Source organism: Globicephala melas, chromosome 17 (assembly GCF_963455315.2).
Source record: "Globicephala melas chromosome 17, mGloMel1.2, whole genome shotgun sequence".
In the NCBI taxonomy this organism is placed as follows: domain Eukaryota; kingdom Metazoa; phylum Chordata; class Mammalia; order Artiodactyla; family Delphinidae; genus Globicephala; species Globicephala melas.
The window spans coordinates 78,230,062-78,244,801 of NC_083330.1; the positions used below are offsets into that span (position 1 = coordinate 78,230,062).

The window sequence follows — 14,740 nt, forward strand, 5'->3', positions numbered from 1 at the left end:
TCCAGACACGAAAAGGATGGCTCAGAGATAACACGCAGTTTCGTCAAAGTCGCACAGCAAGTTAACTAATGCAGCCAGTACTCAGGCTGGGGCATTTCTAAGCTCTGCTCCTTCCCAGGCCGGGAGCTCATCAGAACCAGACAGCCCTGCAGGCACCCTTGTTAGTTACTGTGATCACTGCCACCATCACTCCCACATGCAGGCACCCCAGGGGCGGCCTCAGCACCAAGTCCCCATCCTGGCTCCTCCTTGAACTGGGGGCCCCCTAACCTCCCCACACCTCAGTTGTTTCATCTGTACGATGGGCATGCTGCCCCCTGCCCTGCCCCCTGCATACCTCCTTGAACTGGGGGCCCCCTAACCTCCGCACACCTCAGTTGTCTCATCTGTACGATGGGCATGCTGCCCCCTGCCCTGCCCCCTGGTTGGACAGGTGTGCGGCTCGGCTGGGTGAGGTTGGACTCACAGAGGTGGGGCACGAGCCCCCTCCGTCCTGCCCTGCGCCTCCCGCCCCGGAGGACACATCTGATCCCTCACACAGACAAGGAGCCCAGGCCAGAGGCAGCCCCTCCCAGGGCAGGTGGCATTTTAGGGAGACTGGATGGGGCAGGCGGTGCTGACTCAGGGGGAATGGACTCAGTGGCAGGACAGGTTTGGAAGCCGGACAACCAGGGCGCCTGCCCAGCCACTGCTGGGTGTGACCTCGCTCATGCAACATTGCAGGAATGGCAGCAGTGACACGAACAACAAGGCTGGTGACAGGACAGTGGGTGGGGGACATGAGGGCCTCAGGCCACCCCACTGCAGCTGCCCACCCACCCCTCAGACCCGAGGTTGGACCAGGGTGGCGGGGCTGGGCTAAGAGCTGAGCCTCTTCCAGAAACAGAAATCGATCTCACGCAAACACTCCTGGCTCCTCATTGCAAAAGGCCTACACAGTTCTGTCTCCCTTTCCCCTTCTTTCTTGGCGGCAAGCGCATGAGAGCCGTGGGCCCGGGCCTGTGGGCCTGGCAGCGCTGAGGTTCTCAATAAAACCAAATCTATATCTGTTTGCAGAAGGCAGGGCCCAGCCAACTGGATTCCGCTGGGTTCCAAGCCTCAGGGCTGCAGCTGGCTTCCCCGGCGCCCCATGTATTCCGAGTCCTGGCACAGGGGCCACCCCCTCACCCCAGCCTCCCCCCCCCCACCAGCGCCCACACACCGCCCCTCTCCAGACCCCACCTCCACCAGCTCGAGGCGACAGACACAGCAAATACTCCCCAAGCTTGCAGAGAGCACAGCCCCGTCTGTGCACAGTGGTGGGGTGGGAGCTGTCCCGTGGACCGCTGCACCCTGTCTCCCTCTGGCCGTCCTCCCACTTGCAGTGCAACACCTGCTGCTCCCGACTTCCTGGCTCTGCCCAAAATCCCGAGGTGCGCGGGAAAGCCTGGGCATCAGAGACTGGATTTGAACGCTGGCTCCGCCCCTCACCAGCTGCATGATTTGGGGCAAGTGCCGGTCTTTCTTAAGTTTCAGTCCCACATCCACAAAATGGGCAACAGTGAGCTGTTTGTCATGAGAGCAGGACAGGGACCGGACACGCTCTGGGGCCCCTCGGGTGCTGCAGCCCTGCCCCCCATGCCCCCCACCAACCGCACGCCTGGTGGGAAGCTCCCAGCAGGCACAGCAGGCCCTCTGGCAGGTCCTGGACACTCACCCTACGCTCGGCCCTGTGCCAACAGCCATAATGACGAGAGTGGCAGATGTGTCCACCTGGGGAGCTGGAGGCTGGAGGGGGGTCGGGGGAGGCTGGAGGGCCCCAAGGCATAATGAAGACAGTGGGCTGGGGGCTCTGCTGCACAGAGGAAGGTGTGGGGTCCTGCAGGGGTGCAGTCTGAATGGAGCACAGAGTGTGTGCTGCGGTGTGGGGGGGTGAGAGGGTGCCGCGAGGTCACAGGAGAACAATGGTCCCCCAAGAGTGAGGACCACGTGTCGTCCTCCCTGTGCTCCCTGCCCCCGCCTGCCTGCATCGCTCTCCTGACAGCAGGGGCTCTAAGGAAGGCCCATAGGTCAAGTCACAGCTGCCCTAAGGCAGGCACGCTGTCAGCACCGACAGGAGAGGTGACAGTGGAGGGAGTGTGGAGAGCGGAGCTCTTAGGTGCAGAGGCCTCCGGGGACTGGAGGGCAAGGACACGAGTTAGAACATGAGCCCCACCTTGGGGAGGGCTCTGAAGAAGATATGAGCATCGCAAAGACAGAGATCACTTTTCTTCTCCATGCTCCCAGGGCCTCGTACCATGCCTACTGTGGAGGACGCTCTCTTATCACCATAATCACCACCACAGCAGGATTCACCACCACCACCACTGCCACCACCACCACCATCATCACCACAGCCACCACCACCATCACCACCACCATTACCACCATCATCACCATCATCACCACCACCACCATCACCACCACCACACCATCGTCAGAACAAGTCACTGTGCTAAGTGCTTCCCATGTACCCGCTGAGGCAGCCCTGTCTGCATGTTACAGAAAAGGGAAATGAGGAGCAGAGCGGTTCGGCAACACACTCAGAGTCACCCACAGGCAGTCACTGCAGAGCTGGGATTAGAACCCAGTCTGTGTGACTCCAGGGACCGTCCTCATCTGTTAAATAAACAGCAGTGGCTGCCCCTACTCAGCACAGCTTCTGAAGAAGGGAATTCTTGATGTGAATCGGACAAGATGCTGGGCTCACTCTGGTCCTCCAGATCACTGTTTCTCTGGGCCACTCACTGGTACTGGAAGGAAAAGAGGTTCATTTGCATGCAATTTGCATACAGCTGCTGAAAATGAGCCCAGATTCCTACCACTTCAAAACTGCATTGTTTCTGCCTTGAAAGGGACCTTCCCACGCACACAGCCATCCCCCAGTCACCCCGCGGTGGGGTGGTGTCCCCTCGTCACCTCTCTGGAGCGGTCAATTCCCCACTCCCAGTCCAGCCCCCACTCAGGGGTGACCTGAGCCTGAGAACCTCCGTCCTCTGGAGTAGCCAGGAGCTCCCACGGCCCTCGCAGCTAAAGCCTGCGGAGCAGGGCGGGGGTGGGGGTAGGCGGGGGCATAGGTCCTGCAAGGGAGATTCTGAAGTGGGCCACCCGGCATGCGCAGCAGTTCCCTGTGAAAATTGGACCCGGTACCCTGGACAGCCGGCCCGGTCAGTCTTACCACCAGGACTGGGCCGGATGCCAGGCGCTGCCTCAGGAGGCTCTCCCCTCCTCCAGACCACCATCTTCCCGCGGGACCCCCGGCCCGCCCCCCAATCTGCCTGCCCTGTGTCCAGGTTCGGGAAGGCCAGGCAGCTCCTCTGCTGCCTCGGTGCTCCGAAGCTCAGTCTGGGACTAGCAGACCAGGAGGAAGCCGTGCTAGGAGGGCCACTCGGAAGCTCGCCCCCCAGGTGGGTGTTCAGGGGTACTGTGGACAAGGCCTGGGCTCTCTGCGGACCCGCCCAGGAGAGGGGCCCATCTGATCAGTGGCCAGGTGACGTGAGGTGCGGCCAGACGCCCCTCCCGCCGAGGGGTGAGCAGCTCAGGGCCTGGCGGCCTGGCCTGGGGCGTGCAGCTCTTCCTCTGCCCCGTGCCCGGCTCCCTCACGGGCCTCCCACAGACCAGCGGCCTCCCGGAGAAGCCCTTCTGCCCACCTGATGCCCCATCTTGGAAGTGGACCACTCCCTCCTTCATGCTCCAGACGCTGCCTGGATGGCGAGCAAGGAGAACACATGCCTGCACACAGGCACATATGACACGTGTGCACATACATAAACTTCGTGCACAGCACCGCAACACACCTGAGCACGTGCACATGCACACACATCATGTACACACATGTGCAGACACACACATGCATGCACACGCGCACACACGTGCACTTCCCGCCACCAGGCCTGCCCATGCCTGTGTCCCCGCATGCTGTGAGCGGGGGTGGCCGCGTGTCCCTGAGTCTAGGGCAAGTCTTCACCATCCAGCCTCACAGGTCTCATCTGTGCAGGGGGTGAGACTCTTCTCACCTCAGGGGCTCAGAGGCACCCCTCGGGGGGCAGGGACTTCCAGCTTTAAGACTGCCCCTCAGAGCCAGTCCCCCCTCCTTTGGAGGCCTTTCCACATTCACCTGGGCCGTGTTGATTTATCCTCTGTCCTCCTCTGGCCCACGGGCCTGGTATTTCATTAGCCATCTCTCTGGCAGTTCCTCCTGGGCCTCAGGACACCCCTGACCCTTGTCTCCAGAACAGGAATGTGTGTCAGGCTGGACCCCCGCACCCACAGGGAGTGCCACTCGTGTGATCAGCGTAGCAGGAAGAACACAGGGCGACCCTGCACTCACTCCCAAGGGCAGGCCCATCTCCCCTGAGCAGAGACTTCTTTACGGATCAAGAAAGGGTGAGAGGGCCTCTGCTGGGAGGGGCTTTCCTGCCCAGCCTTGCTGCGAGTGGTCCGCAGGCTGTAGTCGCTCACCCTGGGCCCAGGGCAGCCGGAGCACGGCCCCAGGACCCGCACCACCTCCCTGCTGCCTGCAGGCTCTGCAGGCCCCACCAGGTCCAGTCCCCAGGCCAGCCAGAGAGCAGGCAGGTCGGCCCACGTCCGCCGCTTAGAGGAGTGGGGACACCCGCAGAGGCACACTGAAACTGGGCCAAGGCAGCGCCCACCTGACCTGAAGCTGCTGCGAGTCGCCAAGGACACTGGGGCAGGTGGAGCACACAGCGGGGTGCAGGGCCCCCCCAGTCCCTCTGTCCTATGCCCGTGACCTCTGCCCGTCTACCCAGGTATGGTGAGCCCAGTCACCAGCAGATTGACTTAAATCTTCGCCTGGGGTTACTTTTCTGCAGGCGATCACTCAGAGCAGGGCTGCGGAGCGCACAGAGCCACGGGGTACGGGAAGGGGCACGGCTTGGGGCACGGCTTGGGGCCCAGCCCGAGGCCCGGGTGCACACGGGGTCCCCCTCCCCGCCCCCCGCGGCCCCACCAGCTGTCCCTCCCGGCGCCTGGAACCCAATTCACATTTACATTTCCCAGCAGATGGTGGGGAGAATTTATAACAATCTTATCATGAAAATAAGATTCTCCGGTGTTCTCTGCACCCAGGGACTCAGGCCTCGGCAAATCCAATTGCTGCTTATCTACCCTGCTCGGCTCCAAATTAAAAGGCACCTCCCCTCCCCCACAAGCTGCCCAGCGTGGCCCTCAGCCTGGCCAGGGCAGCAGGTCCCAGGCCCAAAACAGCCTGGACGAGGCCTCCCAGGCTCTCAGATGACAACATCCTGTCACTGGGAACAGGATGAAGGGCTCTGGCCAGAGAATCCCTCCTCGCCCTCCCTGGAGGCTCGGGGCCTGGGCCAGGCCACCAGCTGGGCTCTTCGCGAGTCCTGCCCTTGACTGGACTTGGATTAGCTCAGAAGCCCAAGCTCCCCAAGACAGCATCTGACCCCGGCCTGGCCCACTGGAGACCTTGCCTCCTCCTGCACCTCCTAATCTCCCCGGCCCTGCCTTCCGGGTGCCTCTGCACAGGTGCGGGCGGTACACAGACCGTGCAGTGCGTTGACAGAGCACAGACTGCACGCTGAGCACCGTCCCGGGGGCCGGGGGCAGCCAGAGCCCTGCCTTGCGGAGGTTCCCTGCCCAGGAAGACAAGGACTTACAGGGGGCGTTGGCACGTGTGGGGATGGGAGGGCGAGAGGCAGCAGGGGAAGCCTCTCTGTTAAGCACATGTGTGAGTAAAGACCTACACTGGGGAGCAGTTAGGATGTGGAAAGGATGCCGGAGAGTGGGAAGAAAGGAGGCCGCCCTTGTCCCTGGCACCTGCGGGCATTCACTGCTTTCTTCTTCCGCCACGGCCTGAGGACAGTTGCACAGCTCCCCACGCAGGGCCTCAGGGTGGGCGTTCAAAGTTCAGCCTCATCCCTCATCCTCGTCCTCGAGGCAGCTCCAATGGAGGGTGGGGGGGCATTACTTCCCCCAAAGCCGGTGGTTTGTCCGGGCTTCCTGCTAAACTACCAGCTCCAAAAGGTAGGCCACGGGACGCAGCGCGGTCCACTTGTGTCGTGATAGGATGACCAGGTCTGTGTCCATGAGACAGACAGGACCACGATGATCCTTTCCCGTACGTATGTCACCTTTGATTTGACCTCGAGTTATGTATTTAGGAATTTCCCCTTTTCCCGTTCTCCGGGGAGGTTTGTGTAAGACTGGATCTCTGCCCTGACAGTTGGGTAGAACGCACATAAAAGACCAATCGGGCTTAGTGTTTCCATGGGGAGAAAGTCTTTCCGACCCATTCTATTTCTTTAATGGCTATAGAACCATTGATCTATTTATTCTTGAGTCAATGTTGGCAAACCGTACTTTTCTAGGAATCTGTCCATTTTTTCCCTAAGTTACCAAACTTGTTGGCATAAGACCGTTCATAGAATTCTCTTATTACTTTGGAATTTCTGCTCTTTCAACGCTGGATCAATCTTACTAGTGGTTTGTCTATTTTCACCATCTTTCCAAAGAACCATCTCTTGGCTTCCTGCAGACGCTGTTATAACTTAATAAATTCTGCTTAGTCTCTATAATCTTCTTCCTTCTAATTTCTCAGGGTTCATTCTGTAGTCCTTTTACCCTTATTTATTGTCTTTTTAATATCTTAATTCATTAATTTTCAGCCTTTCTTCTTTTGTTGTATAAGTATTTAAGGCTATTCATTTCCTTTGAAGTACCTCACAGATTTTGATATGTAGTATTTTCATCATTATTCAATTATGTCTTTTTTACATACCTATTAATGATCTCTTCATCGACCTCCCAGTCAGTTAGGACTGTTTTAAATATTTCCCAACCTACAAGGAATTTCTCTTTATTTTTGTGCATTTTCTAATAATTGTAGTGTCTTAGCCACTACTGATTCTTTGAAGTTTGGTGACACTTGCTCTATGACCTAAGTCATGGTCAAAATCTGCAGCCGTCCCAGGCGCCCTGGAGAGGACCGTTATCTGCTGTTTGAGGGTCCAGTAAGTCAAGTGCTGATTATTACTGAAACCTGCTCTATATTCACTAATTCCTAGTCTCTGTGCCCATGTTGACACCTTCTTCTCTCGTGACGGAGTCCCTTCGCAGGTGGGAAGTTCTGGCTTTGTTTATCTATTTAGAGCTCTTTTATTAGGTATATAGAAATGTAAGATGTTTCATCTTCCTGAGGAGCTGAGCCGATCATGCAGTGATCTGTGCCGTCCTGTTTAATATATTTACTTATATGATTAATCCTGGTGGTATTCATGTACATATTTGTCTTCGCGTCCATTTTGTCCAAAGCTGACCTTACCACTCACACCCTCCCTGACTCTCTGACCGATGTGTCTTTCTTTACAGCTTCATTCTCACCTTCTGGTCCTTATGTGTTACTGGATCACTTGTATTTTTTTCCTACAATCTGATGATCCTTGACATTTAATAAGCTCTTCTAATCCGTCCACATTAATTTGTTTACTGGACACGATTTCAAAAGCTTGCCTCAGGTTTTCTATTTGTCCAAGTTTTTTCTTCTGTATTATTTTAGTTTCTCTCTTTTTTTTCCTATTTTATTCAGTAAAGACTTTTTGTCCGCTTACTTGCATTCTTACTCCTTTCTTCCTGGTGTGGAAGTTATAGACTCCTACAATACTCTTCCAGAGGTTACGACTGCCTTCAATTGTATTGTATTTTCCACTGGTGTCTTGTGCGTGTAGGTCTGTGAGACGCTATCACACATGCAGAGCCCTGTACCGCTGTGGTGACCAGATACAGAGCTGCTCAGAGCTGCTCCAATACCTCGGGGGGCCCTCGTGCTGTCCTAGAGTTGCACCCACCCAGCCCACCTCCCGGTCCCGTTTCTAGCTCCACAATCTCGTCCCTTAGAGGATGTCAGACCCACGGAATCACCCAGCATGGGCTCTACAAGACAGGCTCCTCCACTCAGCAAAATGCCCTCGGAACCCTCCCCCTTGTTCACCCTCTTTATTGATGAGGAGTATTTCTTGGCGTGGACGCACCACAGTTTAACCATTTACCCACAGAAGGCATCTGGGTTATTTCCAACTTGGGGCTGTTACAGATAAAGATGCTGTGAATACCTGTGTACAAGTTTTTGTGTAAACATGACTTTTTATTTCTCTAGGATAAATGTGCAGGAGTGCAATTGTTGGGAAGTATCGTAAGTGAATGTTTAACTTTTTAAGAAACTACCACAGTGTTTTCCAGAGCAGCTGTATCATTTTGCATTCCCGCCAGCAGTGTATGAATGGTCCACTTTCTCTGTATCTCTTATTTTAGCCATTCTAGCAGGCGTGCGGTGGTTTCTCATTATGGTTTTAATTTGCATTTCTCTAATGGTTAGTGATGTTGAACATCTTTTCAGATGCTTATTTTCTATCCATATATCTTCTTTGGTGAAGGGTCTGCTCAAATCTTTTGCCCATTTTCTAATTCAAGTATATTTTTTCTTATTGTTGGAATTAGAGATCTCTTTATATATTCAGGATACAAGTCCTCTGCCAGATATGTGATCTACAAACATTATCTCCCAGTAAGTAGTTTGTCTTTTTATCCTCTTAACAGGGTCGTTTGAAGAGCGTAAGTCTTTAATTTCAATGAAGGAATCCTTGAGTTTTTACCATGTATTGTTATTAACAGACACCAAAATTAATGAATATTTAATTTCTCTGAAAATGGGCTCAGCCTAATTTAATCACTATCATTGTCCCATTGTTGTTCTGCCCTTTCTCAAAACTTAACTGCACAAATAAGACATTACAGTCAAAAAACACTGCTTAATATGAAATGATGTCATTATCTCACACAGTCCTTTGTTGGATCTGCCCCACATTTACCAGCTCCTTGGTTCACTTTCCTTGTCACAGACCTTCCTTTGAAGATTACTCTCCATCCTCGAGTCCATCCTTCAGAAGCTCCTTTAGTGAAAGTCTGTTGGCGGTAAACTCTCAAGTTTTCACTCGTCTTTGCTCTCCAGAGATGGTTTTGCGGGCGGCGTGATTCCAGGCTGACAGTCCCTTCTCTCGGCCTTGCTGGGTATCACTCCACCGTCCCCAGCCTCCACGGTTGCTGCTGTGACTGAGCTGGGAGAGGAGCCGTCACTCTGCCCCTCCTCGCGAGCCTCCTTCCCGCTCTGGGGCCGCGGTTTCCAGGAGGCATGGAGCTGCCAGGTGTCAGGTGCCTCCTGTGTCTGCGGGATGGTGGGTGGTCGGGGTGGGGCCTCCTCACGCACTGCCTTTCCTCATTCAATTCTCTTCTCCTGGGACCCCGCCCCGACCTGTGCTGAATTGCTGGTATACCCTCCGCACCCCTTCACCCGTCGCCCTTTCCGTTTCCTTAGCTCTCCCTGGCACACGGTCGCTTCCCCAGCTAAACCTCCCAGGTTGCTCCTCTCACATCCGGGCCAAACGTGTTGCCCGGTCCCCCGCCAAGTCCTTTGCTCTGAAAGTTATCACTGATCTTTCCAGACTCATTGGGTCCCTTTTGATCATCTCTTATTATTACTCATCTCTGTGCTTTCATCTTATTTTTAAAATATTTCTTAGAAACTATCTTATGTCAGGTATCTGATTAATTCCTTGGGGGTCTGCAGGAGTCAGCAGCGGCCGCCCTGACGAGTAACACAGACTCGGTGGTTCAAACAACAGAAACTCACCCCGACCCCGTCCTGGAGGCCAAAAGTCAGATACCCCGGGGCCTGCAGGTCTCCTCCTCCTGCTGAGGCCGACCTCCCTGGCGTGTGGACAGCCCTCCCCTCCCGTGTCCTCACGCGGCCGTCCCTCTGTGCCCATGCGTCCTGATCTCCTCTTCTTATAAGGACACGAGTCACGTTGAATCCGAGGTCACCCCAGAGACCTCGCCTTACCTCAATCACCTCTGAAGGCCCCGACTCCAAACACAGTCACCCGCTCAGGTCCTGGGGTGAGGACTTCAACATCTGAACTTTAGGGGGACAGAATTTAGCCTGCATCGGGCCCAAAGCTGTGGTCTTGTTATTCCTGCAACTGCCGGCCCTCCCTCCTCCTCTGCACCCCGAGGCTGCCCACTGCACACTAAGTGACCTCTGCCTGTGGGTTCACGTGGCTCTTCTTCTGAGGGTCCCCCAAAGGCCTACGGGACTCTCCCCGAAAGGACCGTCTGCCAGGATCTCGGCTGCCTCCCGTCCAGCGCTTCTGCCTGGGGTGGCGAGGGGCTGGCGGTGCGGGGACAAGTTGCGTTATTTTGCTTCCCCCTGCAAGCCCTCAAAGCATTTACAGTCCTGGTTTTTTCCACGTGAAGCTGTCTCCTAGCAGGGGAGCTGCATGGGCTGCTGAACCCGCAGTGTACCACGAGGGATCTGCCCAACTCCTTGCCTGCGGCTCCCCCAAGCCGGGGATCTGGCCTTACTCACTTGGGGTCACATGGACGGGCTCACGCACTTGGTAAGGCAGCACGCCGAAGGGACCGGGCATGAACTGGAAATCCTGAAACCGGGCTCCAAGAGGCCCCCAGCTCTCTCCATGACTCCGGCCATCACCCCTGTGCCCCCAAGGCCACCTGGCCTCAGATTTGCCATGGTGACCTGGGGTCTCTTCAGGATCTGAGGAAAGCTGTCCCGGCCGCCCTCCAGCCTGTCTCACTGGAACACAGAGGTCTTGCAGTCAAGCAGAGCAAGACACAGAAACATGGCCTGCCATGGTGGCTGACGCCTTCTAGACGCCCCGCGTCAGAACCCTTCGGTCTTCACACCTATGGGCTGCTCTGTGCACAGGACGCTGCTGCCCTTCCCCCTCTCCTTAAAACCCCCGGGCACCTGTCACCCAGCCTCCACGGGGTCTCCTCCTCTCCCTGCTGCCCTGTCCCCGGGCTCCCACACGGGGTCCTCAGAGTCCCCCTGGCCCCCGGGCCCCGCACAGGACAGCAATGCTGCCCGCCCTCACCACCCTCCCGGTGGCCCTCCTCTCCCCCATCTCCCTGTCCAGGCCCACCATCTGCCTGGTCACCCGGCCCAGAGTCTGGGCAGAAGGCACAGAAGGTGCTGGAACCCCCCCGGGAGGGTCAGATGTCTCCCCGCTGCCTCACCTCACATGCTCCTCCCTCAAAGCTCGGCTTCTGACCAGCTCCTGTCTAAGCCAAGACCCAGCCTCCTCCTTAACGGATCTTCAGGCCACCCCGACCCCAGACCCTTGGTTCCCCTTCCCGCAGGAACACCCCTGCACTCGAGGCCAGGCAGGACCCCCGTCCCCCTGCCTGCCACCCAGGCTCCCTCGTGCACCCGCAGACCGATGGCCCAACAGGCAGGCACCCCATCCCAGTCGTGCCCTGCCTGGCCCTCAGCGGGCAGAGAGCACACTGGCCCTTGGACGCAGTCAGACCTCTACTCAGCCTGGGCTGCTGTGTCCTCAGCACTCAGTGCAGGGCCCAGAGCAGGTGTCTAATAGGGATTATGGGACTGGCCAGGGTCAGAGTTCAGCACAGGACCAGGGTCAGAGTCCAGCACGGGACCAGGGTCAGGGCTCAGCATGTGACCAGGATCAGGGCTCCGAGTGTGACCAGGGTCAGGGCTAGGTTGGGATCCGAGTAGGTGTTGACCAGGGTTAGTGGGTAACCTTGGAGAGCAGTGTTCATTGCCTATAGAGAGGTATGTGTCCACCGCAGTGGGCATCTTAGTGGACAAGCAGGGTCCGTGCCTTTCGCCTGGACGGAAGCCCTAGGAAGACGCCAGACGTGGCACTGAAATGCACTCTAGCTTTGTAGGGCTGAAGGAAAGGCCGCCGTGGAGAACACACGGTGTCCTCCAGACCGCGGGGGAAGAGGAGGCTGGAAGGGCGCTGGCCACGCTGCAGAGGGCTGGATGGGCAGCTAAGGAGTTTGCGCTCTCTTTTGTGGACAAGAGTTGCTGACATGCTGCTGGCCCCGTGGTAAACAGAGAAACCAGGAAAAGTCCCTCCCACTGTGTGTGTTCCACCCTGGTCTCTGCTCCCCTCAGTGCCAGGCTGCCTGGGAGCCCTGGGACCAGCACGCTGTCCAGTTCACGCCAGGACCTCAGCCTCTTGCTTCCGGAAGAGGCTTTCATCACGAGTCTGGAGAAGGAGGCCAAGGGGAAGCTGGAGGTGGCACAGCCCCAGGGCCACGAGGACCCCAACAGCCACCCGAACTGTGCGCTGAGCCCCTGTGCCCTGCCTGGCGGGGCCAGGAGCTGGGGCCAGCCCCGAGGGACCCCACAGGGCCAGGAGTCACAGGTGAGGCGGATCTGACACCGGCGGGGGGCATCAGGGCTGCCTGCCGGCCAAGGGCAGAGGCAGAGCCCAGGCGCAGACAGACGGGCTCCATCTCACTTCCTGTCAGCATCACCCTCCTTATCATCACTGCCTTTTTTTGTTGTTATTTTATGCTTATATGAGAAAAATATCTTTTTCCAAGAAAAGTCGACAGGTATAAAATGGCATCCCACCCCATCCAGTACCAACGAGCATGTGTTCACATACATATATACACCCCACACCGCAGGCATAAACTTGAGAGAAGTAACCGCAGGCCCACAGGGCGTGGCCCCCTCCGGGCGGAATCAAGAGGATGCAGGGGCCCAGCCCCCTCAGTCCGTACGCCCACGCAGCAGGCGGGCTTCCAGGAGTCACTCCAGGGCACACGCGGGGGCTTTCTGGGTGCCCAGCAGAGCCACACTCCAGGGCCCACACCCGAGGCAGTGGTTTGGGGGAGCTGTGCTCTGCGTGCTTCTTCCCGCAGCTCCGCTCACCCACTGCCCGCCGAGAGGCGCCCCGTTCTGCACTCCACAGCACTCGCCCCGACGGTCGGAGCACGGGATGGGAGCGGAGGGAGCTCGGTCCGCCCACCGGCGTCACCCCTGAGTAGACCTCAGCCCAGCCCTCCGTTCGCGTCACAGGCCCACGGACAATGGCAGGACGGAAGGGGCAACCACAGGCTAAGTCCCGCATCCTCTCGGGCTCCATCGAGGCCCCATCTCTGCCCCTCAGAGGGGCAGGACTGGAGTCCCTGCTCTGCGCGCGGCCCACGGGGTCTGGACCCTAGATCTCCTCCTCCACCTTCAGGATCATCCCCGAGAAGACCTCCTGGCCTGTGTGGCTGCCTTGGGGGCTGCCCTGGGAGCCTCCAGCTGGCCTGCAGGCTGCTCCGCCCCCAGGGCAGCCATCTGGGACTGCGGGCGAGGCGCCCCGGGGCGGGAGGGTCTGCACCAGCCTCTCCAGGGTCCGGTTGAGGGCCTCGACGCCGTCGGCCAGCCGCTGGCTCTGCTCGGCCAGCCGCTGCAGCAGCAGGTTCTGCTGGGCCATCAGCGCACTCTGCTGCTGGGACCAGGAGCTGAGCAGGGCGCCCTGCTGCCGCTGCGAGTCCAGCAGCCGCCGTTCCACGTCCGAGGCCTCAGGCCCTGTGGGCTTCCCGGGGGGCTGGGGTGCTGCCGAGGAGGGCGGCGAGGGCCGGGAGGCCCCGGGGAATGTGGCCGCGGGGGGTGCCGAGGCCGGGGAGGCGGGCGGGGAGGGTGAGGAGGGGGACGCAGGGAGGGCTCCTCGGGGGTCCAGGGGATCGGCTTCAGGCAGGCTCGGCCCATCCAGCGTCCGCAGGGGTAGCCATAGGCAGCCGGGGGCCTCGTCCTCGTCGGCTGGCAGAGGGAGACAGGAAACGTGAGCCTTCGCCAGCCAGGACTGGGGCAATGCCAGGGAGCTCCACCTGCACGAGGCCCTCTGCCCACGCAGCTATTTAGGTCTCGCGGGGCCCCTCTGCAGTGGGCAGCAGCGCCCTCGCTAGGACACCAAGACTCAGAGGGCGAAAGACGTCCTCCAGTAACGTCAAGGTAAAACTTCAACCTGGCAGCTCCAAAGCCAAGGTGCCACCACCATGCTGCCATCTGTCTGTCCATCCACCCACCCACCCAAGCTGGCCATTATCTACCGCCCCTCCTGTCTGCCCATCTGTCTACCTACACATATGCACCCACTCATCCATCCCCTCATCTATCCGCCCATCTGTCTGCTCATCAAGCACCCATCCGTCGTCCCTCCATCTGTCCACCTCCTTCCTTCCTTTCATCCTTCTTCCTTACAGCCATCCATCCATCCACGTCCATCTCTCAGCCATCCATCCTCAAAGCACCCGTCCATCATCCATCCTTCCATCCATCCATCCTTCCATCACCCGTCCATCAACCACCCATCCTCGATCCGTCCATCCATCCACCCACACCTCCATCCATCCATCCTTCCATCATCTGTCCATCAACCACCCATCCTCGATCCGTCCACCCATCCTCAATCCGTCCATCCATCCACCCACACCTCCATCCATCCATCCTTCCATCATCCGTCCATCAACCACCCATCCTCGATCCGTCCATCCATCCACCCACTTGTGTATATACCCTTCCAATCCTTCAGTCCCTCCATCCCTCCATCCATCTACCCATCCATCCGTCCACCAAGCGGACATCCCATAAACATGAGCAGCTGTATATAAAGGCAGAGCTACCCCAAGGTCGCAGGAAAAGCCAAGACCTGGACTCCTACATACTGGGCTCCAGAATCAGCTCTTCCTCTTGACAGCCGTGTGACCTTGGGAAAACTTCTGTCCTCTGGGTCTCAAATCCCTAGTCTGCAATGAGAGGCCCAGCTGAAGGCTAACCTTCCAGGTGGCTGGGTGCGGAGGGTGAGTCAACCGCGGTCCAGGGAAAAGCCCTGGGCCTGAGCCCCAGGTTGTGGTG

At 57.8% G+C, this 14,740-nt stretch overlaps 1 protein-coding gene across 13 annotated transcripts in view; it reads right to left on the bottom strand.

Annotated features, from left to right (window-relative positions):
- TSNARE1 (t-SNARE domain containing 1) overlaps nucleotides 1-14,740 on the bottom strand; it is a 145,895-nt gene that overhangs the window by 52,541 nt on the left and 78,614 nt on the right. For 3 of the 13 annotated variants that reach the window (XM_060287406.1, XM_060287400.1, XM_060287408.1), the window contains one exon: nucleotides 12,309-13,645. The exons of 7 other annotated variants lie outside the window; for them this stretch is intronic. In XM_060287406.1, the coding sequence (XP_060143389.1) occupies nucleotides 13,056-13,645 (590 nt within the window). In that variant the 3' untranslated portion in view covers nucleotides 12,309-13,055. Of the gene's footprint in view, nucleotides 1-12,308; nucleotides 13,646-14,740 lie in introns of those variants that run through there. 3 more of the 13 variants (XM_060287411.1, XM_060287407.1, XM_060287399.2) reach the window with 2 other exon arrangements.